At 31.3% G+C, this 24,365-nt stretch overlaps 1 protein-coding gene across 2 annotated transcripts; it reads right to left on the reverse strand.

The window, feature by feature from the left end:
• Positions 1–319: 319 nt before the first annotated feature.
• Positions 320–24,068, reverse strand: LOC145242464 (uncharacterized). 2 transcript variants are annotated; one of them, XM_080105520.1, is made up of 3 exons: positions 23,749–24,068; positions 16,734–16,854; positions 320–7,951 (listed from the first exon to the last, which is right to left on the reverse strand). In XM_080105520.1, the coding sequence occupies exon 3, from the start codon at positions 7,117–7,119 to the stop codon at positions 6,181–6,183; it is 939 nt and encodes a 312-aa protein (XP_079961646.1). In that variant the 5' UTR covers positions 7,120–7,951; positions 16,734–16,854; positions 23,749–24,068; the 3' UTR covers positions 320–6,180. The 2 variants fall into 2 exon arrangements, with proteins under 2 accessions (XP_079961646.1, XP_079961647.1); XM_080105521.1 differs by lacking the exon at positions 16,734–16,854.
• Positions 24,069–24,365: the final 297 nt, after the last annotated feature.

The raw sequence follows: 24,365 nt of genomic DNA on the forward strand, positions 1-24,365 counted from the left end.
TGCATGACAATCAAAAATACAATTGGCTGACAGAACGAGAGCATGCTACCTCCATGGATTAAATAAAGGATCCCATTAAAAATTCTAAGCAGATTCCCAAGTTACACAAAAAGATTTGAGTTCAACAAAATACACCTGAATAAGGTTGGAGGTAACATTGACCAAAACGTGAAAATAACACTCAAGACGAGAACAGTAGTCTAAAGAATCCAAATAAGAATAATGAATCCTCATCTCAAAAATTCAGAAACATAATAGTAAAGTGCAAATGATTGCGCTTCAAAGTAATGTATTGTAAAAAAATAAATAAAAACATTCAGCTGTTAAAATTTTATGATTTTATTTTTAATAAAATAAGTTTTTAATTATTTTATTATTTATGGCATAGCTACCTGATGTTGTCCGGGCAAGCATGGACAAAATTGTATGTAATACCTCTCTCTCTCTCCAGTTGAGAAGGGTTTCACCTCCTTTGATCAAGGTCAGAACAGATACTATACTTTGATCCTAGCCTAAAAATCAAGACAGCATATTTTAGCGTTTCACACCAAAGATTGATAAAAAAGAAATTTAATATTCCCCACCTCTTGACCACTTTTGGCCCACAAAAAAAATATTTAAAAAAAATAAAATGTGTCAATATTCTGTTTGAAACAATGACGAAAAAGAATATATCAGGTTTGTGGGTGTGTCTTGTGTAGTTTCTACCTTTTGGCTGGACACAACTAAATAGACAATTACCCATTATATAATAGACTAGCAGGGATACCCAGAGTTGCCCGGATCCACATGAAGTTCTATTTCGACACACCTACCATACTAAGGATATTGAACACTTTTTCATTATTATATGTTAACTCCATCATGGGTAACATCGATACTCCCATAATTTCAAAAATAAAAGATATGGTGATCCTACTTAAAAACAGATAAAAAACATGAAAATGTAAGCCCCACCCCCCCAAAAAAAGATAATAAACGTTTTTATGTTTTCAAAATGACTAATGGGGGTGTTTAGACATGCGTGTGTTGGAATGGGTAAACTAAAACAAAAGAATAAGCAAAGAATTAAACCTGTTTAAATATTATAAAAAAAAACAATAATCAGAAAAAAAACAAAAAAAAACGAACGTGATGCAAACAATCGAAGTTAAAATTTCTTAAAATCAGAAAAACAAAAAAAGAAAACGCGAATGTGATGGAAAAAAAAAATGAACAATGTTAAAACTTCTTAAAAAAATCTGAAAAATAAAAACAAAAAAAAACAGCGAACGCGAAAAATGGCATAAATAACCCCGTTTCAATATTAAAATCATAGATATGTGTGTTCGGGGGTGTAGATGTAAACTAAAAGTAATAATTGTTTGAATATTAAGAAAATGAACAAAAACAACAAAAAAAAAACAGCAAAAAAGTTTTGAGAGGGAGGTAGGCTCGAACCCGAAGTCTTGAGGTTAATAGTCTGATGACATAGCATGACACCACGAAGGCATGGACTTTAGAGAATCAAAAATAAATGTTTAAAAACCTTGGCATAGCAACAGCAGCAGAGAAAACAAATTCACAGCGCAAATTTTGTAAGAGAAAAGTGGCTGAAATAAAAGATTTTTCAACATCGTTTCGTAGCAAAAAGTTATAAGAATGAGCGTGTTAGATATTATCATCTTGGTAGCATATAAAAAGTTATAAGAATGAGCGAGTAAGCTGAAAAGCAGTCGGAAAAAAGCCTTTGCCGGACATACAGAAAAAATGCACACACACAAACACATTTTTACTTTTATATATATAGATATTATCGGAGGTGCCCAACGTTGCCCGGGTGTTTTGGAAGTGTAAAAGAAAAAAAGTTTTGGTAGGAAGGTAGGCTTGAACCCAAAGCCTAGATGTGAAGGTGGAAAAGAAAGGGGGAAAAAACTGGCATCTAACCTGCTAGGCCACGAAGGGAGAGGAATGAAAAGCGTTTTAATTAAACGATTAAAAAGTTAAATGACAGGTGCGTGAATTTAATGAGGTCAAACATCATGCCATATGGGGAAACTTAACTTTGGCTGCAAGCCAGTGTTTGTGTTTCCTACATAAATAGGGGAGTGTCGAAATGAATAGCAATTGTCTGATATGATGGATTTTGAAGGCATTGATCAAACCTCGTTGCTCTCTGGACATCCAGAGCACGAGTGCCAGAGAAATTTATTTTGCTACGGGTTCAGTTTCGCTTATATAACATATGTAAAATAAAAGATACACACCACCCCCTTTATATAAATCGTAGATATTATAATCTAGGTACCATATAAAAGGTTTTAAGAAAGAGTAATCGCTCTGAGCCCCCTCCTCCCTTCTAAAGCCTTTGCCAGACATACACAAAAAAATACACACACATTTTCGCTTTTATATTATAGACTAGCGGGGTGCCTGGCATTGCCCAGGGTGTTTGGAGATGTAAAATGTGTTAGTAGGCAGACAGGTTCGAACCCTTGACACAAAGGTGGAAAACCTGAGATCTTAACGCTGCGCTATGACGACAAAGGCAGTGAAAAGCGTTTAAATTTAGCAATGTCAATCAAAAGCTGTTGACTCACTGATAATTAAGTCAGGACTCGGCAAAGATATGAAAGTGTCCAGGGCCAATTAAGTTTTCAGCTTTCTCTCATGGTATTTATTTTCTTCATCACAAGGTCATTCCCAGCTCCCAAGTGTCCAAATGAATAGTATTTGTCTAATATGAAGAGTTTTCCCCACAGTGATCAAAGCTAATTGCTTTCTGAACATCTCCAGCATGAAGCCAGAAAACTGCCTTCGCTTTCATTAGTTTCGCTTTTTTATACAAAACACATGAACAAACATATGAGAAGGCAAAATAGCGGGAATTTTATAAAATAAAAGTTGCTCAAATAAAAGATAGAGACGACCTCTTTTGTAAATCGTAGATATTATAATCTAGAGAAGATATAAAAAGTTGTAAGATGTGGTAGCCCCCTTGTGCGCCCCTCCAAAAAAGCCTTTGCCGGACACAAAAAAAGTGCACACACACACAGTTCCGCTTTTATATAATAGACTAGCCTGGGTGCCTGGCTTTGCCCAGGTGTTTGTAGGTGTGTGCTTGAAAAAAAAGGTGGTAGTATGCAGGTAGGCTCAAACCCGTACGGCAAAGGAGGAAAAGAAAGTGAAAAAATCTGATGCATTAGCTATTGCGCTCATCACCAAACCGGAAGTGACACAAGTTTAAATTAAGGCTAGACAATCGAAAAGAGGGGATGACTTTTGAAAATATTGGTGAAAAAACCGACCCTCCCTATAGAAAACTGGCGAGTTGAGGGTGAAGGAATTAATGTTTTTGGCCAATTTTTCGATATTTGTCGTCCGAACGGTCGAGCCTCAAAATGATACTCATCTCATGAAAATCCATCGCCTTTGTCGAAAGTTTTTGTGATACATACATTTAAATAGACAGGTGAGATTTATAGTATAGACTAGCGTGGGGACCCGGCGTTGCCCGGGTGTTTGGAGGTGTGTGTGGAAACTCCGGGGGGTTAAAAAGAAAAAGTAAGTATGAGGATCGAACCCGAACCCTTGAGGCAAAGTTGTAAATTAAAGTGTGAAAAAAAAAAAAAACATGCGATGTTAACCATTGCCCCACCGCGAGATACTAACGGAAACACATTTGAATTTATTTAATTACTTGGATTTGGCAGGTGCCTGTTTTAATGAGTTAATGAGGTCAAGTTTGACTGCGGGATAGTATTTCATTTACTGGGGAACACTTTTTTTTATTTTTATTTTCCCAAGATGTTATAGGAAAAAGACTAACCCACATGCAGCGAGCGACAAATGTTGAATATTTATCTTCCCGAAATCGAGCAAATTAAATAGACAGACAAGCTCTGTTGTTAACTCTGAGATATTACGATTTATATGTGATATAAAAAGTTTTAAAAAGTTGTGAACCGACCGACCTCTTCTCTGAAAAAAGCCTTTTGTAGACATACAGAAAAGCGAACACACATACATACATATTTGCTTTTATATATATATAGATGTTATAGATTATTTATAGCACATTGTTGAAGAAGGTGACAATTGAAGCAATTTTCTGGACTATTTTAAATGCCTAATGCAAGACAATTTTCTATTGGTATTTGGAAATATTAATTTTGTTCAAGTGAAGGCAAATTAGAAACACTTTCTGATTCTAGTGGGTTGTAAATTCAACAGAATCTTAAAAAGGAAATTCTGGACAAAGATCTCTAATACTTCATTCTACAAATATAAACAAAAAAACTATATTCTGTAATGAAAATAATATCAATTTCAAATTAAATTTAAAAGAATGTAAAAAATATCAATTTCAAATTAAATTCCCTACAAGAAGTGACATTTGTTATTGCATCCACTTTACTGAATGTAAAAAAGAATGTTTCTATCATGCAAAATAACTTAAATATTGTAACATTTGGGAAAAAAAAAACATGAAAAAAAACTTACCGGCTATATTATGAAAATAAATCTTTTGGATCAGAAAACTTTAAGTTCACTTTATCATTTAATTTTTAAAGTAGTGTTACATCATGGATGGGTCTATGTTGGATAGCGATTACATAAGCTAGTATAAATCTAAGTCACACAATGGGGACATGAAAACAGGCGAAATCAAAACTTGACTTGTGAAGTTAAAAACCTGAAAAACAGGATTAAATAGGCCAAATACAAAAAGAATAGGAGTCAACATCGGTAATGACGTTACATTTGTCAAGTTGACAGAAAAGCAAAGGCTTGAAAGCCAGTTGTTTATGGAATGTACACTGGGCAGATCGCCAAAAATTATGTAATTACTGAAAAGAAAACTTTGATAATCACCAAGAGTGAAATATAGCCCCAAGATGTTTATTCATTATGTTCATCAATTTATCCCTAGTTCAGATAATTAATTAAAAGTACATTTTTAATCTCTTTCAGGTTTCTCTTTCATGTGTAAATTACTTCTCTTCAAATAAACTGTAAAAGACTCATCATTTCTAGTTTCCTTTCTTTCAAGGTAAAAGTTTTATTTCTCCACAGATGAGACAGTCAATAGTCATATCATGCCATGGAAAGATCAGAATTAATATTGCAGCAAAAATTAAACTGTGACAGTGACAAAAAGATCAAACACACACATACACAACAGTCAACAATGAAGAAGAAAAAGCAAAGGTGAAAAAAAGGGTATTTTACGCACTATATCTATAATGAACATTTTGTTGCTTGACGAGTGAAAAAATAAAGAGAACAAAAGAATGCACAAAAACATGAGAAGCAAATAGCGATGTACACAGAATTTTAAATAATGACAACTTTAAAGTAGTAGTACACGTTTTATTATTTTAGGCAACAACATAAATTTATGGTCTGTAAATCTACAAATGCATTTAATTATAAAGATACTTTTTAGGTTTTGGTTGCAAATACTTGACAATACAACATGGAAAAGACACTAAACTATCATGCATTAAGGTAAATGTAAATTTCAGCTTATTTCATTCACTAAGCATTTATGGAAAAGTTCACCTTCTAACCTACAACTAACCCTAAAAAAATTTTTCTCATCAAACGATTGGTAAAACTTAATTGGTAACTTAATCCTTTAATCCTCACATTCCATGATTTATGTTCCTGACAAAGAGGGAAGAATTGCTGTTTTCTGGACAGAACAGTTTAGATACCAGATCCAGTTCACAGGGGAATTTCAAAGAAAACATAGCAGGAAGCAATAAAAATGAACCCAGGGGAAAGATGAATAAATAAAAATCTGGTCAAAGAGGTCAGTTTAGAAGTCAATTTCTATAAAATTTGGGTTTGGGATTCTTACGAAAAGTGAATCTTAACAATAATAAATATTGATATGTCGATATATTACATTGTGTGAACAATGGGATCTAATTCTAAACAAAAGGAAATATTAAATGTTAGAGTTATTCCTGAAACAAAAGAATATACTCTTATTTTTTACTAAGAAAAAAAAAACTGATTCATGAGATGATATGTTTATTTTGTTGGGGAATATTTCAGCTCCCCAGTAATAATTCTACTCATATAAAGACTAATGAAATAATTTATATGTGGTCCAAGAAATAATTTATATTTGCATCCATGCCAAACATTCATCTGCTATTTCAGAAACTTCAACCAGATCAATTTAAAATTCTAATTGCAGTTATTGTGCGTTTCTATATGCATTTGTAAATTTGATTTGCATGTGAATTTAGAACCACAAGCTTCACAAGTGAAAGGTTTCCCGCCATGATCTGCCTGAATGTGTCTTATCAAGTACAAATCTTTAGAAAATCTGGAACCACAAAGTTCACAATTAAAACGTTTTGATTCAATGTGACATTCTACATGTTTGGTTAACTGCGAACTATGTGAAAATTTTAAACTGCAAATTTGACATTTAAATGGTTTTTCTCCTGTGTGAACTCTAATGTGTGCTGAAAAATTTGCTTTCTGAAAAAATTGCATCCCACAAAAATTGCATATGTAGTATTTCTTCATGGTTTTTAATTGACCTTGTTTGTTTGGGTTAAAACTATTTAATGAAAACTTTGCTTTTCCTTCATCATTGATATTAGATCTTTCACCAGTGTGGATTTGCGCATGTTCTTTGAGAGATGTGTAGTTGATAAAGTTCAAGTTGCAGATATCACATTGAAAGTTTTTCTGGTTGCTAGCTTCTTGAAACTGAGGATCCAAAAAAAAGGCTGGTTCAAAAGCAATTGCAGACGGTCTTTTAATATGCCTGTCCATGTGCTGGACTAAATGTGAATTGTTAGCAAATTTTAGACCACAAATCGCACAATGAAAAGGTGTCTTACCAGAGTGTGACTGCATGTGCATGCGCAGCTCCGAAACTTCAGGAAACAATAACTTACAAGTTTCGCAGTGGAATGGTTTTTCACTCTTGTGTATACTCAAGTGATATTCAAGATTGGAATTGTCTGAAAAGTTACACTTGCACATTTCACAATAAAACGGTTTCTTTAGTGCTGTGGAGGCTTCACTAGCATCACGATTTGAACTTTGTGGCATTTTACAGCTGTTACTCATTGCAGTATTCATCCTCTTCTTTTTTTTCAGTGCAGCCATGATTCTTGAGAATTATGGCTATAATTTATAAAAGGCAATGTATTTTTCTATTTATTTAATTCCCCACGAGGTCAAAGTTTGAAGCTCAGTCTGCAATGCAGAAAAAATCCAACCCTCCAAAAGGGGCACTCTGGATTGGAACAAAAATATAAAATTGCTTAGTCTAGAAGGATTTATTTTTCACTGACCGAGAACAAAAGAAATAAAGTGTAGTCTCAGAACAGACATTACACTTTACTCTTAGCCAAAAGGTCAAGTCACAACTTTGATAGGAAGACTATGTATGTTAAATAATGTATAAAAGAGAAAAATTGTCTGTCAGTCCATTAACTCCTTTTAGTTTATTAGACTAACGAACTTGAAATTTGATCAGAACGATTGTCTTAGAGGTGAATATTTATCTGCTTTCTTCATATAAATCCTGAGAGAGCATGAAACATTCCATTTAAAATTGTTTGACTTGTTTTTGTGATTTAAATCATAGATATACTTTACACATAATTAAAATTCTTCAAATTTGCGCAAGTTTTAATATTAATCTTGACATAATCTTCAAATTAAAACTTTTTGTAAACTCATAAATTTAGTTCTGTAAGTTGTATTTCTACAAATGTTTTGATTTTTGATGTTCTTAATTGGATTTACATATTTTGCAGACTGACTTGTATCTGTATTGAGACGGGTATTTTTGCTAGCTTCATATAATGTTAAAATATGTTGAGTCTCAAAAATACAAATGGTTTTAATGTGTTGTACAAAAACAGAATCTGGATATCATTTCATGCCTTTCAATTGTGTATCTCCATATTTTAATTTTTGCTGGCATTAAAACCTGAAAAATAAAAAAATTATGTCAATATGTTAAAAAAAAAATCACGAAAATGAAATTGGACATTTTTAAGATATACTAGACCACCCGTAACCCGTTGGGTCAGTACGTTATATTAGCTATGGAATTCATGTATGAGCGTGACACTTGTGGCATAAAGAAAATAGTTTTTTTTTACATAACAGAAGCATTTCTATGAAAGTATATTAAAATGAAAAAAGAATATAGATAGATTTCTATGAGTCGTTCTGTTTATTATAATTGTTATTTTTTTTTAAATTACAGTCACTGAATTATAAGTGGTTGGTCATACTTATGCACTGAACAGGTATCATAATCCTTATTATAGTTAAATTCAAATTTTGATATATCATCTTTTAAATGAAATTGTTAGTTGAAAGTACAGAATAATAAAAAAAACACTCTCCACATGTTAATAATGGCTTTTTAAATAGAAAATGAAAATAAAATGTAACTTTTTTCATTTAATTTAAGCAAACATTCAGTACCCATTGTGTAAAGGAAAACACTATTTAATGTAATAGAAATGTGTGCATTTACCGATTCAGCTTTCCGTTTGGAAATGTAAGCAGACGACTTTAAAAAACATGGGAAGAAGAAAAAGAAATATTTTTGTAATAACGCCCTCTAGTAAAAAGGTCTGCATTAGTTAAGGGGGATAACTCTATCCAGTTTTACATCGGTTACCTTTTTCTCTCTCTCACACATACACGTAACTATTTCTCGCGTACGTAACGAAAACAGAGGGAGTAGGAGTGTTGAAATCTATGAGAGTGAAAGTGAGAGGTGTTTTCTTTGAAACTGCGACAGACTTCACGAAGTTGAATGTTTTTAGCCGTTAAAAAAAAAAAAAAAAACTACGGTTGATTTTATAAAATTATTTATTTATAATGACATGAATTAAAGATTTCTCGCGTACGTAACGAAAACAGAGGGAGTAGGAGTGTTGAAAAAAAACAAAAAACTATTTGATCAAATTAAATGAAATTGTTTGTATTAAAAGCGATATAAAAATTCCGGAATTGGAATAACGGATTGAAGACGTTGCTATTTACGCATGCGCAACCGGATGTTGAAAACCGGAAATCTGATTGCAAACATACAAGACCCATAGACTTTTAGTATTATATAGATAGATTTATTCAGTCAGCATCTGTATTATTTAAATACAGATTGAATAAAGCAGATTTTAAAGTAAAATATTATCCCAGCTGCTTTGTAAGATTTAGATGCAGCTGTTTAGGAAACTTATACATATGGTTTAAATTTCATTAAAATCGGATATACAAGAGGCCTTTTATAAGTTCCCAGACTTGTTTTGTATAAGCATTTAAAATTATCATAGACTTAAAAATTCAGTATGTTATTGCTATACATCTTATGAGATGATTGGCCAATTTTTATGATTTCAGGTTCAAATGAACAACTACAGCAGGACATGAAATACACTCAATTAAAGCCTGATTGTCACAGCTATTGAATTTCAAAAATGCAATCTGGACATGAGGACATTTCAGAAGAATGATATGCAAAAAAATTCTGTTTTAAACTTAAAAAAAAAAAAATGCCACAGAAACGTATGGAATGTTTTAGACTGTTTTTGGACCATCTTACATGAATCAAGCATCATTTTTTGAGTGGGATAAAAAATTTGAGAAAGTCAGGGAGTCTGTGAAGGATAATGAGAGGTGTGGGAGGAGTAAGGAAATCAGAACACCAGAGTTGATTGGCCAAATAAAGAATTTCCTGATTAAGGACCATCATACATTTATAGAGGCAATATGTGCATGGTTTGATGTCAGTGTGAGAACTGTACACACAATTATTCGTGAGGAACTGAAGATGTAGAGTCTGTCCTAAGGGTACGCAGAGAAGATCAGAAAGACATAAGAGGAGATGGTCGAGCTGATCAATTCATATCCAGCAGTCCAGACTGCTTTAAGTGACTTTAGGTTATTGCTTAAGCTCAAGGAAAACCTTAGAGGCTGTCGTTATGAGACAATTGAGTGAGGAGATGAAAGAGGCTGCGACAAAGGTCATTGACACGCTCACACACAATGACTTCCATGGAGCCTTCCAGAAGTTGTTGGAATGGTACAACAAGTGCACTGCAGTCGGAGGAGATTACTTTGAAGGGGGACTAGAGTTTCATGCATTTACTATCAATAAAAGTGCCCATACAAAAAATGTCTGGAAACTTATTGAAGGTATCTCATACATATTTTAAAGTTTTAAAAGAGTTCTGTCCCTATAGGTTACTTAAATGTAGGCACACTACTGTTTTTCTGGAAAATTTTATGCATCATTTAAATTTCATAAAAATAGGATATATTTGAAGTTTTAAGGGAGTTATGCCCTCAGACTGTTTAGAAATTTAGAAATACTTAAATGTAAATTTATATATATAAAGTAGTAGCATTCATGAGTGTGTGTGTCTGTGTACAACTCTCCTGTTCAAAGAAATATATAAATTCACTTTAGGCTATTTCTTGCAAAGGAGATCTGTGAGTACAAACGAAATCTGCACTTAATAAGTAACCTCATTTGCATATTACATTAAAGAAAATCTATTTTGATAATTAGCTTTATCTTATTATTTGCTGTAATAGAATCGTTTTAATTGTACTATTTTACAAATATTATTTAAAGTTTATTTAGTTTATTTTTGATTCAATTTATATTTGATTTAACTTTTTTCAATTATTAATATCTGACAATAGTGGCATTTAAAACCGGAAGTCTCATATTAAACTATGAATTATTTCCCTTTAAGCTAATAGTTCAGATTTTTGTTTGAAAACAGATGCCATATTTTTTTTTTTTTTTGTACTTATGCATCCTTTGAACTAAACGTAACAACATTCGCTCGGCTTTCTCTGGAACATGATATCAACAGCCAGATTATGCCGAGCATCGCCAATGAACTCATAACATTTCATAGAAGAAAAGTAGCAAAAATTTAAATGTGGAAACAGAAAAAAAAAGAAAAATCTACCATAATTACTGTGTTAAGAAAAGTTTTTTTGTCAAATAAATAATTTTTACATAATTTTTTTTTTTTCAAATAAATGTTAGCAAGTGTTTTTTTTTGTCAAATAAATAACAACAAAAGTGGGTGGATTAGGATTGTTTTTTTGCCGATTGACTGGGAATAGTTGGAATCTTTTTTTTCAAATGCCAGGAAATTTTCCGGTGCTTATGCACTTTTGACATCATACTATTTTTAAATAGTTTTTTTAGGTAATATTCAAGTTTCATGATATTCTTTTTTTATTAAATTGTTAGGTGGAAGTACAGAATAGTTACAAAACACCCTTCCCATGTTAAGAATGGCTTTCAAAATTACATTATTTCAGCATGGAAGCAAAAGTGTACAAGTAGCAGATTTCCTCAGATTTTTGAATGGCATCAGATGATGGCAAAGTGGACGGAAAAGAGGTAGCGAACATGTAAGAAAGCTCTTCACCAACCAGGTAGCTTTTGGCGATGTGAGTTAATATAGAGACAAATGGATCGCTCCCAGCCCACATTTGTGCTAGAGTTTTTTTTATCTGTTGACATCTCGAACGTTCACAGGTATATCAGTTTGATAATGCACACGATTTTCAGTCATGATTTTACGAATAAAGTCCCAGTCTGGATTCCTGTCCACCGTCGACATTTAACATTACCATATCTCCAGTCATAGCCGTTGGTAACCCTAACCCTATTATTGCTAGGATGCACTGGCTTGCATGTAAGAAATGGTGGATTTTTTTTTTAAAATTGGTATCCAAATTCTCATTTGTTGCTCGAGTTGAAACTCAGCGCGCAGTGTTGTGATTGGCTGATCGCCATGTTATGTCAGACAGCAGCTAAACCCAAGCTGTTGACATCATATTCCAGGGAAAGCAGAACCGAACGCTAAGTTACATCTGATTCAAACGATGCATAAGTACCAAATATAATTTTGAAGTATAAAAATGTACCAAAATATAATTTTAATGTTTTAATATGATTTCTTTTCAATGAGACTCAATAACGGAAAATAAAACATAAATATGTTAAAAACATGAAACAAATTGTTTTTAGAATTATTTGTTTGTTTTTTATAATAAGATTGTATAATACAGTAAGATTGTATAAAAATTGGAGAAAAGTTCACATGAACTTTTTGAAAAGTATGAGTTATTGGTTCTGTACTTTGACTGAGAAATGACCTCTATTGGCCATTCTTGAAACTAAAATACACACATACATCTCATGGTCCTGAGCTGCAGAAGAACCCTTTTTCTATATATATATTTTTTTTGAAGAAGAAGAATGGTATTTACAATAAAATGTCATGTTTTGTTATACAATTTTATACAAAAAAACCAATGTAGTGTTATTGGAGGTCGTGTCTTTGATAAAGCAAGTATGTTAAAAGGCCGCGTTGCCTGGAAACAGTAATATTAAGATATTTTGTTGGAATTGCCTAGGATAAAAGTGATATAGCAGGTGTGTTCAAACACAACTTCATTTTCTTTTTTATATATATGGCCCAAGCAATGCCGGGTATCCCTGCTAGTTTTACATAAAATTACACTTTTAAATTTTATGTAGGTTCTCTAACCTTTCTTTCTTAAGAGAGCATGCAAGCACACACATACATACATACATACATACAGACATTGAGTTTTATATAAACTAATATCCAAATGGCACACATCAAAACTAAATTATTAGTTTATAAATTACAGTTATTTAAATACAGCTAATGTTGTCGATTTTAAAAACAATCTTAATTTGCTTTCTGAGGGGAAAAATAATGTTCAAGGAAAGGAATGTGGTAATTGGACTTGCATTCATTGGAAACAATGGTTAAGAGGTGGTATGCTGAATTTAAACATGGTCATGCAGATTTAAATGATGCTGAATGCTCAGATTGCCCAACTTCAACTTGCTTTTGTTAATTGTTAATTGAAATTACATGAAATAGCAGAGTAGTTGAAAATATCAAGTAGTTTATTTTTGCATGAACATTTGTCAATAATATTTTTGCATGAACATTTGTCAATAATATTTTTGCATGAACATTTGTCAATAACATTTTTGCATGAACATTTGTCAATAACATTTTTGCATGAACATTTGTCAATAACATTTTTGCATGAACATTTGTCAATAACATTTTTGCATGAACATTTGTCAATAACATTTTTGCATGAACATTTGTCAATAATATTTTTGCATGAACATTTGTCAATAATATTTTTGCATGAACATTTGTCAATAATATTTTTGCATGAACATTTGTCAATAATATTTTTGCATGAACATTTGTCAATAATATTTTTGCATGAACATTTGTCAATAACATTTTTGCATGAACATTTGTCAATAATATTTTTGCATGAACATTTGTCAATAATATTTTTGCATGAACATTTGTCAATAATATTTTTGCATGAACATTTGTCAATAATATTTTTGCATGAACATTTGTCAATAATATTTTTGCATGAACATTTGTCAATCAGAAAGTTGTTTTCAAAGTGGGTGATGTGTTGTGAAGATCTCTGAATAAAAAGAAATTATTTTCGTAAATAAACTTTCTCATCTGGTTTTATTTTCACGTTTCTGTTGATATGAGTTGTGACCTTACATAGATGCATTTTTTTTAACTGAAATCTTTACATGTTGAATTCAGAAATCTAGACATAATTTTCAACTGAAAATGTTATTTAATACATCTGAATACATGACAATGGATAAAGGTGTTTATTAATAATCAGTTTTAAGTGACTGTCTTATGGATGTAAAAGGTTCAATTTCCTACTACAAGCAATAAGAACTAAGAATAATTTATAATTTAGACTTCATGTTCATGGCTGAGGGAACAAGAATTCCTATGTATTAAATAAAGGGTTCAGTTCAAAATTCCGTATCAGTTTTAGAGTTCAACTAGAAGAAGATTCCCAAGTGCAAAGATTCATCTGGAGTAGGTAGAAAGTGATATAGGTTGAAACATTATGAAAAATAACTAAAATGAGAATAGTAGTTTAAGACTACTATTCTCATCTAAATGATCAATCCTTATCTAAAAAGTTCCGAAGTATAAAAGTATGTTTTGCATCTTTCTGATTGAAACAACTGTTTATGTAACATGAGATATCTTGTCACATCTGCCTTTTCAAAATAGTAGAAGAGCTGTAGTATTGATCTGTGGATATCTGTTACGATGTTAAAAGTAGAAGTAGCAAACAGTTACAACAATGAAAATAATAATCCCACAATGCAGTTCGTTAGGTGCAAGTATCTATTAAAAAGTTTGCAGTCAATTATACAAAAATAAAATTTAACATCACTGAGATCATGGCACACTCTATAATAACAGACATGGGGGCATTGCCAAGGCTGCTGCAAAGAAAATTACTTACACCTTAGAGTATCCTATATCACTACTACCCGACTATTCATCATGTATAGATTATTGTTGACACATCTGGGTTGATGCATGTACCACCAGTCTATTCCTCTTAGACAAGGTCTAAAAAATCTCAACTTAAAAGGTTCTGCATTATCATCAAAGTTCCAACCTCTGTCCCACCGACACAATTTTGCATCCCACATGCCTGTTTTATAAGTACTTCAATGGTGATGAACTCATAGCACTTATGCACCTATATTCCAACTAACCTGACAAGCAGCAAAATCCCACCCCTTCACTGTTAAGGTATCTGATGTCAGAAAGTCTTTTACTCTTACTGCAGATTACTAGACTTTGGAATTCCCTCTGTTTCCTACTTCCTTGACTGTACTAACATGCAGAAATTTTAATTCAATATGATACTGTGATAGGGGTCAGATTTATAAGGTGGCAACCTGAATGAAGAATTGGGTACCACTTTCTCTCTCTGAATCTTGCTTGAAGCCCTACTTTTATATCGTATCTATTTATTAGGAGTCAATGTAATAAAAAAGGACGGAATCAAAAAAGTGTAATAGTTCTTTGTAAACAATAGGAAATATCGCCACATGTATTGTTGCTATTTGACCCATGGCTAGAAAGAAAGAGAACTCATTTGAACTTTTGCCTTCATACTAGATTAATTGAACAACTATAAAAATTAAATGAAATTGTTAATTAACGAATATATATTAAACTATAACAGGTACTATTAGGAAATTGAGCAGTGAAATGTCTATTCATATTGTATTTAAATTTCTGCATGTTAGTACACTCAGGGAAACAGGAATGTAGGAAATTCCAAACTAGTAGTTTGCAGAACGAAACTATCAGAGTAGAAGGCTTTCCAGCATCTATGAATCTTTCTTTTTGCTGCTTGTTAGATTAGTCAGGGAAGACAATTGTTATGTTATCATGAGCATAATTCATTCTTGATATAAGGGAAATAACTCCATTTTACTAAGTTCATTTTTTCATACAAGAATTTAGGACGTTGAAACTAACGCGACTTCGTGGAGCTATAAGAGATGCGGCTAATTTTTTAGTGCAAGTCTACCAAGGGGGGGGGGGTAATCTTGAAGCATAATTTATTGTACTCTTCAGTTATGAAGATCAAAAAGTTAAACAACTGGGTGACTAAATGTTTATCACCGCTAGTAACAGTTCAAACTTATTTTGCTTCAGTATTGATTTTAAATTGAATATTTATAATTATTTACTTATATATTACAAATAAATATAATAGATAATTTTATTGTTTTTATTATTATTTTTTTTGTCAATATTGCAAATAATTTTATTATTATTTTCATTGTTTTTTTAAATAAATATTATTTTTGTACAAATATGTCCTTAAATGATTAATTAAATAAATTACCAACTTTATCAAAAGTTTCATCCATGATGTGTAAAGAACATTTAATAAATTTAATAAAGGGGTTTACTGAAGCATAACTTGCTATTCAACAGTTTAAATTTTTCCTCAACTTGATTAAACGAATATTAACATAATTGGTGGCAATGACCATAATAGATTGCATAGGTTTTCATATTCATTAGTTTGGAAAAAAATAAATGTAAATAATTTAATTTGTAGTGCAACAAGATGAAGGGACAAATGAGATTTAGAAGCAACGATCATTACATTTTGATTACAATTATTATTATGTTATTTATGTTATAGCCAAAACGATCATTACATTTTGATTATAATTATTATTATGTTATTTATGTTATAGCCAAAACGATCATTACATTTTGATTATAATTATTATTATGTTATTTATGTTATAGCCAAAACAGTGAAAATATGACAATACACTTTATTTATGACTGAACTGTACAGTTTGTAAACGTTCAAATGTCAAACCTGATGTAATTGTTAATTCCCTCAGCTTGTACAATTACGACCCATTGATCTAGGAGAAGGCATTTGGCAACAACAGTGGCAAGATGATTAAAGCATCAATTAGAATAGCCACAGCTTAAACCCCATGTTTTCAAAGAGATCGTTTTTTTTAATGTGTTAGGCAAATGGAAGTTCGTCGCACCACCAAAATATTAGCGGCTAAATATGTATTACCAAATATTAGCAGCTAAATTTATAACAAATGTAATAACATGTAATAATACGTAACACATAAAATGTAATAAATGTGTAACATGTAAAATGTAATAATACGTAATAAATCTAACGTATATAATAAATGTGTAACATGTAATAATATGTAACATGTAAAATGTAATAAATGTAACATATGTAATATATAACAAATGTAATAATACTAAAGTATTAGCAGCTAAATATGTAACTAACTTAGTGCAACAACTCACCATATGGTTATTATTTAACTGGAAATTGCTAACAGATTGTGTTTATATGTGCAAGCTTCTGCTGATACCAAAATTTTGTGAATCTGTTTCCTACAATATTCCCCATCCAGATGGTCGAAGGCTAAAAAAAAAAAAAAAAAAAAAAAAAAAAAAAAAAAAAAAAGTAAACAGTTAATATGGATTTTTCATAAAGAAAAGTAAAAAAATTAGGTAGTGTCAAAGTCTGCATATTTGCATATTGCATATACAGGACGACAACTAAATGACAGAAGTAGATTCGAGTGAAGGAGCAGATTCAGATTCAGGATTGGGTGCGATAAGTTCTGGATCAGAAAAACTGGTCAACACTACCTAGTCTTGTTTATTTATTGGAGCGCTCCAACACTAAGTATGGTCTAGCATAAAGAGGTAGGAAAAGTCTGCATAACAAGTCAATATAGATGAAAAAAACTTTGCAGATTGAAGGTGGTCAGGCAGACGATAAGGCTTAGAAGTAGCTGTGCAAGGTGGGGTATACAGTATTCATGACATTGCAAGTTTCAGACGTGCTGAATAGCGGAAGGTTGTGGCAGGTATGGATTGGTCCTCAGTGAAAACATCGCTACATAGGTGAAGAGAAATTTCAAAAACTATTTAGCTGGTGTAGCATGGAAGCATGAAAAAAGCTGCCATGGCTTCATCCGTGAGAGACAAGGTTTTCTTTCATGTACAAAGTGAGTCCGTAAGCTTCAACAGGTGATGCAAACATTTAGGAATAAAACAGTGATAATAGTGTATGAGTTCAATATAACATCATAGTTGCTGCAAAGAGGAAGATACAAGAAAATCCTAGATGGCTTGAACTTTTGAAGGTAAGGGCGTAAGTCCAGATTTGGTGCCCAAGTAAATTTAGAGAGTCGACAATGAATTCACACTTTACACCATTAATTTTTAATTTGAAGGACTGTAAACATCAGTCACATGAACCAAATGTTGTTGCATTCAAAGGACCTCATCAATGAATATTTGGAAGATCTGGGCAGCATTACACAGCCCAAAAAACTTGTACAGACCAAAGGGAATATAAGTTGCAATCTTAGAAATGTTTTCATTGGTGAAAGATTGGTTGGAGACATGGATTAAATCAATCCAAGAAAAGATGAAGCTGACAAGAAGAAAAGTCATGCAAATGTGAAATCAGATACCTGTCGCGAACAGTAGCTACATTGAAAGCATGGTAATCACCATATGGTCTCTAATCTTCTTCCAATTTTTTGGGTACAATGTGAAGCGGGAATGTAAGGGCTAATAGAGCCATCATGTGCTGAAATTCCAAGTTGGTCAGAGCCAGCTTTTCTGGACACAACGCTGCGGTTTGACATGCACCACCAAATAATATGAGTTGTGACATGATGGCGAACATGGTGTTTAATATTTTTGTATGTGAGAAAATGGCTGGCTGAGATAAAGAAACTATTTAAACGGACTAACAAAAACTTCATTGGATGGAGTTGCTGTGTGGATGCTTGGTGTATCATGAAAGCATTCCGCAATGGGCAGAAAGAGATGTCCTTGTGTCAGCAATGGTTTGTCAAATCAATGGAGAGTTTGAAATGAGAAAGGAAATCTCTGCCAAGTATAGGCATTTTTACATCAGCAATAATGAAGATCCAAGAGAACTGTTGGTGAAGTCCAAGATCCAGCATTAGGGATAAGGTGCCGTACATACGGACTAAACTGCCGTTCGCAGTCTGCAGTGAAAAGGAGTCAGCTGCTGTGTTGTCATATTGTGTAGAAGGAATCACACTTACATAAACAATCAATTAGGAATTTCCGACGGGAGAGTGCATTGGATATGTAGAGTAGGCGACATGACTTCAGAGATATGAGATCCACCACACAATCCCATCGGCTTATTTGTTGAAATGGTTCAGTTTCTGGAAGGAACAAGATTGCTTGCACTTACAAGCTCTTTCTGTGACTTTTTAATGATAGAAACACAAGTTAAATCAAGAGTTTGATCTACGTTACTGTGTTGAATAACGTTTGTCCAGAAAATTACCTCTTTCTCTGGAATGCAAAGATCTGTCCACTAGGAGATGATCAAGGTGATGATTTCTACCAATACAGGGCTGGAAGTTAAAGTTGAATGAGTTGCTGTGGTTGCAATAATGGATACCATCGACGCACAATGGTAATTATTGGTGAAAAACTCGGGATGGAGGAATACTGACAAAAATCCACAGAATAAAGCAAGTGTTCCAATTATTTTTTTAAATTTTCAACTCTGGTACCATGTTTCCGCTTCTTAACAACTTTGCAATGAACTTTTGTTTTTGCTGAAGTAAGTAAACAATTAGTCAAGATTACCATAATTTGTTTTCAACATTTTTTTTAATTATAAATACGTAAGAAAACTAACTCTAACCAAATTTTTAGGTTTAGTTTGGCAAAAGTTATTTTGGTTTAAATTCTTTAGAAGAGCACCATATGTTTTTCATAATTTGTTTTAAAAAATCATCTTTTGTTACTTATGCAAAATATGAACCGTGCTATTTATTAGATGCAATTTTCAAGTTAAATTCAATTTTTACGGTCTATTTTGTTTATTAAATTGTTAGGTGAAAGTACAGAATAGTTTTTTTTTAAGGGGAGGGGGTTTTGCCCCCATATTAAGAACAGGTTTCTAAATAATATCATTAGCACGGTTCATATTCTACATAAGTAGTCATTTTTTTTTATATATATATATATATATTTTTTATTTGCTTTTTACGGTTGTTAATGAATGTTTTGTTTTTTTTATTTTTGGTGCTTGTTAAGATAGAGTCGACAGATCGATCTTTTTAAATATGTTGTTTTAAGCAAAAACAATATTACTTAACTGCCATGCCGAAAATAGTAATATATCCAAATATATTAATTTATTTTTATTTCGGACTATTATTCTCATCTTTATTAGTTGTCTGCCAAAGCGTGCCAGAGGTTAATTGGCCAAAATGTGGTGAGACGACAACAACTACGGATGACAGTAATGGCTGAGAATGCAGTTAGGAGATTCAAAGTTCCTATCCGTCGCGGTTACCACCTGACGAAGGCCAGAGGAATCGTTGGCCGAAACGTTGTGAATAAGCAAAACCAATAAAAGATAAAAAACAACTAATAAAGATGAGAATAGAGAATAATAGTCCGAAATAAAAATTAATATATAATGCTCATCTCAAAAATGAATTCCAATTAAGGAATAATATATATATATATATATATATATATATATATATATATATATATATACACCAATCGGTACGGACCAGACTATAGAAGATCAGATAAATAAACGTGGATTTATAAGATCAAAGAATCCAACCTTGATCGCCATTCGGGGCCCGTGGCACAGTTGATAGAGACGTTGAATCTCTACAGTTCCAGATGAACATTGTCTGAAGATAGCGGTTTCAATCCCATCCAAAGCATGCCAGAGGTTAATTGGCCAAAATGTGGTGAGGCGACAACAACTACGGATGACAGTGATGGCTGAGAATGCAGTTAGGAGATTCAAAGTTCCTATCCGTCACGGTTACCACCTGACGAAGGCCAGAGGAATAGTTGGCCGAAACGTTGTGAATAAACAAAACCAATAAAAGATAAAAAAAACAACAACTAATAAAGATGAGAATAATAGTCCGAAATAAAAATAAATTAATATATAATGCTCATCTCAAAAATGAATTCCAATGAAGGAATAATATATATATATATAGTAGAGCAAGGTTACTCCCCAATAGTAAATTGGAAAATTTTAAAGAAAGCGAAAACATGTTCATCTTTAAACTCGCCTTGCTACCTATGTCTTTATGAGAAATTATTTATACTTACTTTTAGAGAAAGAGATAAATTATTAAATAAGAAGCACGAAAATTCAATTAATTGCAAACATTATAAAACCCATCTTTTAAGTAATTTAGTTTAGATATAAAATTTAAATAAATTAAAAATTGTCACTGATTTCTATAATTTATTAAAATACTATTAATATACTTTCTCCTCTCCTGATTTCATTCTTTACTTCTCCTATCTTATATACCTGTGTGTCTATGTGTATATGTATGTGTCTATGTATTTATTTTATGACCGTGTGTACTTAGATCTATATATTTCTATATTATTTGGTATACCCTCCCATGTTTATTCAATCCATTTGTATGTTTCTATGTGTGTATGCATCTATCTGTAGTCTTGCCAAATTATTTGTATTCTTATGTATTTCTATATATATATAATTTATGTAAATTATACATATTTATGTGTGAGTATATATATGTGTGTGTGCGTTGTTTTTTTTTTTTTTTTTTTTTTTTTTTTTTTTTTTTGTATGTATGTGTATACATAAGATCATATATATATATATATATATATGCTTATTTGTATGTCGGTTGGTTCTCTGTGAGTATATACATATGTATCTTATTATTTTTAATTTGGGTACTATCTACCTGTGCGTCGCTATTTTTGAGTATTTCGTTGATTTAATTACTTCTTTTGCCTGAATATATTTATATATTTATAGGTAAGTGTACTTGTATCTGTGTTATTAGTAATCTGGTCTTGAATGTATTATTTTGTGATTTAATATGACTTTACATCTGTACTTAAATAGCTTAAACTTCCAACTTAATAGTATAGTTACACCTTTACTTATGTGCATGTATATGTATATGTATATATATATATATATATATATATATATATGTGTGTGTGTATGTGTGTGTATATTTGGATATATATATGTGTGTGTGTGTATATATATATATATTTGTATTGTATTCTTTTTATATACATAAATATTAGTAGTTTTTTATTTATAATTATTGGACCTATTTAATTTATTTAATCCCCTCTTATGGCTAAATATGTTATATTAAAAAGATAATAAATATTAATTTTATTCTGTTTTTATTATTATTATTATTATTATTATCATTAATATTATGTTTATTGTTATTAATAATAATTTTAATATTGTTTTATCATTATTTTCTTCTTTTATTCATATATTTATCTAATAAAAACGCGAAAACTTTAAACTTATATCACTTAGCATAAAGGGCCTAATTAATGGTAGACGTATGTTTGAATTGCGTTGATTTTACTCGTGGACGTATGTAAGATGATAAATATGCTAGCTGAATACATTCACTGCCTTTTTTGACACGTTCATTTCTGACGCTTGGATTGTATCTTCTGTTTGTATTTGTAATAATATGTTTCATTACTGAATTGTATAATTGTTCATAAATTGGTTGACACGCAGATCTTTTTCTTTTTCTTTTTCTATATACTGTCAAATTCTTACTTTCTCTCTTTCTCTATTTAACTAGATCTCATTATTCTTTCCTTTTCCTTCTAGTTCTTATTCTCTTTATTATAACCATTTATATCTTTTTTCTTTTCTTCTCCATATCATATATATATATATATATATATATATATATATTCTCTCTTCTTTTTCTCTCTATTTTGTTTTCTCTCTATTTTCTTTCTCTATTTCTGTCTCTATTCCTTTTTTTTCTCTTCTCAATCACTCTCCCCCCCATTGTAATCTTTTAACTTTATTTAAATTGCCTCTCCCTTTTTACTTTTTTATTTAATTAAAGTCCTGTGTTTTAAGTTTTTTAACTCCAACTTCTAAAGAGTTCCTACCTAAAATAAAAATCCATTATTCATTGAACTTTTGAATAGTCAGGTCGCTGCCTGATGATATCTGTTGTTTGATTGAAACAAGTGGCTATTTGTAGCAGCGGGATGTGAGCATGTTTATATAACAATAAACAAGTATTATCAGCTCTTTTTATTGAGCACTATCTAACAACCTCGTTGAATTCATTAGTCCATTACTTTTGAATATAAAAAAACCCGAGTATATATATATCCAAATATTACAAAAAATCATCGAGAAGAAATTTATTTCTAGTTAAAAGTAATTTTTACGGAAAATTGGGTAACATCGCATTTTATTTTTTTTATTATGAAATAGACAGTAGTAAGCTGAATACAGGGGACATAACTCCGAAAAGACTATTTTAGATTACTTGTGTCATGGTTGCAACATTTGTTATCTATAGCGATACTTTTTTTTTTTTTTTTTTTTAACTAAAAACACAATAGCAGTTGTTCTACTCAATGAATTTTCGTAATTTTTGGATATATTACAATTTTCTGCTTAAAACGATACATTTAAAAAATCGATTTTAACGACCACATTTAAAAAAAAAAAAAAAAAAAAAAAAAAAAAGGTCCAAAGCTGAAAATCTTTAAATTAAAAATTTCGTCTAAAATGATAAAGGACTGTTCTGTTCTTTGATAAACACCACTTGTCAATTTCAGATTTCAAAACAGGAAGTCACTACCAAACAAACGTTCTATTTAACCAAACTACTAAAAGATATGCCGTCTTTCTGGATAAAAATAAACTTTATAATGAAAAGTCGCATGTTATGGTGCATTTGCATTTGTGCTACTAAACCAAGCATAAACAATGGCAGGAATCATTACGGTAGAAACGGACTGTTATTAATGAAAAGAAAGTGGTAAACGTTACTATTGACGACATAAATTCTTTTCAAGAAAATACATTTGAGAAATTAAAAGAAATATATACTTGGGTTAGTCCTACTCATTTGTGATCTATTTACGTTAAAAATCAATATAAAGTTGACGTAATATCGAGTCTGAGCAGAATAGCCATCTTTAGTCAATGGATTAGGAATAGGTTTATAACGAAAACAATTGGGTACCATGCTTAGAATCGATATTGATGGTTTATGATGCATATTAAACATAAAAAACGCAACTAGATTACAAACGAGTAGGTAAAATGAAATAAACTATTTTGGGTTAATTTCCAAGCAGTATTTTATTTGAAATAATTTATGTCGCCAGATGCTTACAAGTTTAGTTTTAATTGTTTCATTTTATTTATTATTTTTTTTTTTTTTAAGATAATTGACAAAAAATATGCCATTTTCACTTGTCTTACCTTTTTTAATTGTTTTTACTTTAATGTTTCGATTTTCCTCGTGGATAATCTTTTTCTTTTTTTTTTTTTTCTACATAAAACTGAGTGAATGAAACACTGCATAAGAATGTTAATTGGAATAAATATTTTTTTCTCTCAAGAAAATTAATTTGTGCTACAACAACACTTTCACTCGCCAAATGTTCTGTGGCGTTTTTCTCTGTCCAAACCAGAAAACTGCAAAATAAACAAATAAACAATTAGGAGAAGAAAACGCGAATTTCTCCGGAAAGACGGTCACTTTATATTCATTAATAAAAGCGGAAATAGGCGGTGTAAATTAACGTGTGTCCCTTTCTTGAATATTTACTTTATTTGTAAGTCAATGTGTAAATTAACGAATGTCTTTTTCTTTAAGGTTCAGAGTATGAATTGATGAGTGACTCGTTTGAATATATATATATATATATATATATATATATATATTAGTTTTGCCTCTTTAAAACCCTCGGCGCATTAAAATTTGCTTTAACTCAAGATAATACTTTCAGACTACCCCTAATTGGATCTATCCCGCCCCCCTCTGACAGATGCATTTAACATACATATATACAATTCCCCCTGCATATCAATATTCA

Source organism: Euprymna scolopes, chromosome 21 (genome assembly GCF_053919585.1).
Source record: "Euprymna scolopes isolate OS-2025 chromosome 21, ASM5391958v1, whole genome shotgun sequence".
Classification (NCBI taxonomy): domain Eukaryota; kingdom Metazoa; phylum Mollusca; class Cephalopoda; order Sepiida; family Sepiolidae; genus Euprymna; species Euprymna scolopes.

Bases quoted from the DNA above. Each gene is read 5' to 3' on its own strand.
- LOC145242464 (XM_080105521.1), bottom strand. From the start codon at position 7,119: ATGGCTGCACTGAAAAAAAAGAAGAGGATGAATACTGCAATGAGTAAC.